This window comes from Pygoscelis adeliae, unplaced genomic scaffold (assembly GCF_000699105.1).
Source record: "Pygoscelis adeliae isolate BGI_AS28 unplaced genomic scaffold, ASM69910v1 Scaffold154, whole genome shotgun sequence".
NCBI lineage: Eukaryota > Metazoa > Chordata > Aves > Sphenisciformes > Spheniscidae > Pygoscelis > Pygoscelis adeliae.
In genome coordinates, this window is record NW_008825113.1 from 1192794 (window position 1) to 1195399 (window position 2606).

The 2606-nt window shown below is 42.8% G+C and overlaps 1 protein-coding gene across 1 annotated transcript in view; it reads right to left on the reverse strand.

The window, feature by feature from the left end:
* Positions 1 to 2606, reverse strand: part of DONSON (downstream neighbor of SON) — a 7955-nt gene that overhangs the window by 3595 nt on the left and 1754 nt on the right. The window contains exons 2-4 of the mRNA XM_009328021.1: positions 2286 to 2366; positions 862 to 1065; positions 299 to 477 (exon numbers count right to left, since the gene is read on the reverse strand). Coding sequence (XP_009326296.1) covers positions 299 to 477; positions 862 to 1065; positions 2286 to 2366 — 464 coding nt within the window. The remainder of the gene's footprint in view (positions 1 to 298; positions 478 to 861; positions 1066 to 2285; positions 2367 to 2606) is intronic.

Genomic DNA, 2606 nt, shown 5'->3' on the forward strand with positions numbered 1-2606 from the left:
GCATACTTGCTTTCTAGCACGTGGGTTTACACGAAGCATCAAAGGCAACCTGCTAACGGGATTTACGGAATCCTACCCAAATCAATAACTAGGGCTGGAGAGGGGCATTTGACACAGGAAGGTAGCTTTAGTCTTAAACTTAGTTCCTTAGCCTGGTCCTCAAAATAACGAGCATTCTAGCTGGGGGAAAAAAAATAAATTAAAAAGCTTTCTCATAAAAAAGGAAAGAACTTGTGCATTAACTAAAACCCCATTGTCTTCACCGTACTAAAAACATCAGTTATTTGGTTCCACTTACCAGTCGCTCATTAGCACTTGTTGCAAGGCTTCATCCTGCGACCAAGGACAAGCCTTTCCAGCTATTTTTCTGTCTGCTCCAATCCGAGGGAACAGCTGCAGCCATGGCAGTGAAGGGTGAAGCCAGTAAACGAGGCTTTGCTGAAAGGCACAACGCAGTTCTGTGGACAGTTTTGGTTCCTAGATGTCAAAAAGCGTTTTATGAGGACAGTAATACTTTGCTCAAGGCAGCGCTGCAAGTGATGGATTAAAAAAAGATATTACATTAGATGATACTAAAAAAAAGAACCCCGGGCTTGTGAATCAGCCAGACTGAAGAAAGACGGACAGCAACTGGCAACTGCTCCCCAGTTGAAGTTAAACGACCGCTCACTCATCACTGTTTGCCCCTATAGGTACAACCATGGATGGGATTAAGATTAGTAGTCTAAATGAGCCTTATTCTTAATGCAAGACCAGAACAAAACAGAATCAAGCCTTCACTGCCAGCACGTTTAAGGAAAGGTGCAAAGGTACCTTCTCCTTCCTAAAGCCGGAGCTTCGAGCTACCCTCTGAAATACTACCTGTATGCTCTGTGGCAAGTTTGTTTCTGCAGCTCTACAATGCTGAGCAAATCCTTGAGCTTCCTCTTGCGCTTTTAAATGTTCTGCCCAGGTAAAAGGTTGGGAAGACATAAATAGAAGTCGTGTTTTAATACTCCAGTCTGCAGGAAATTCACGTCTCGGTGACGAGGGAACTTCGGGTACAGCAACAGGTAAATGAAGGTCCTTACAAAACAAAAATAGCATCAGTTAACCCACGGAAAATTAAAAAAAACCCTAGGTAGCTACCGATTCATATTTTAGGATGGTTAGCTCTCCTCCCATGTTGATTTAACACACCTTTCCCGGTCGGCAGACCAGATGCTGGACTGTGGCTGTTGCACCTAACATCTTGAGTTCAGCAGCCTATACAAAGACAAGCTAAACCTGCCGTCTCCTGCATGTTTTTGTCCAGTTCAGTGCAACAGCTAAACTGCCTAGCTCATTTTGATCCTAAGGAAGTACTCGCATTAAGTAAGTTAGTTAAGAGACATACTTAAAAAAAAGCTTTTGCAGCCAGATTTTCTGGATTCCAAGTTACACAGAGTTTGACTGTTCATAGGCTAACCAAAGTCACGGTTTATGCTCTACTTTTAGTCAGTAACAGATTCTGACAGAAATACAGCGTTATATTGTTTATAAAAAAGCAGAAGAGGGTTTTCATTCACAGGGGTCTTTCCAAAAGTCATAAACTAGGAACAGATAAAAGGATGAATAATTCAAAAAAAGAAAACTTAGCCTGAAGTTTATGGAGACAAGAATTTCCATGCCAAAACAGTTATTTCATTTCATCCTCTCTTGGTGTTTGTAATGTCAGACGCTTCCTAGAGGATGCAAAAAAACCCACCGGGGAGCTCTAGGACAGTTTGTTCTCTTTGAGGGGTCATTTTTTAATTCTGCTAAGTTAGCCTGAACTGGAGGGAGTTTCTGAACCTATAACGACGTTAGACATATTGTCTGCTTGAAACTCCCTTTCCAGGACCGGTTTTCAGGTATTCTCCCTTTCCTATGTGCCTGGTGAAATTGTTTGTTTGTTCCCTTTTTGTAGCTGAATGAAAGACTGCAGGAGACATATCACTTTGAAGAACGTCCTTATCTCAACAAAATATAAAACTAAGAAACAGGAGAATTATAGTAAACATGGTAATAAAACTGGAAGAAGACAACCACCTCTGTCAACTAGAACTACAACAGTAGCGACGTCAGGCAGAAGGCTGGCTTTTAACAGACTGTCACCATTACAGTAAACGTCAAGGCAATTTAAGAAATTTTCTTGAATGCTGACATTTCAGTATATCATTGTATACAGATATAGACCATCAAATACTAAATTAAACTGTTTCAGCTTTTTTTGTGACCTGAGAACAGCTAAAAACGTTTCAAAAGCAGTATGCGCTGTTTCGTACATCGGTTAGGGCGAGGATGTTGGTTCTTTCAGAGGGCTCTGCTCTCCTGGCGGGCTTATCTTCACAAACAGGCTCTAAAAGCTGAAGAAAAAAGGAGCGTAAAGACGCAGCACAAAATAAGAACCAGGTTGGCAATTAAAAAAAAATGCCCCTTGCAGTGAAAATTCAAGAGCGATACTAAGCACAAACATGCTGCGAGCAGCGAAGCGCTGTAGCGTGGTTGCAATCCACGTACAAAGCCAGGGCAAGCCCCAGGCTCGGGGGCCGGCTTTTTCAGAGGGAGCGGGCAGCGGGCCGGGGCTGCCGCGCCCGGCGGAGGGC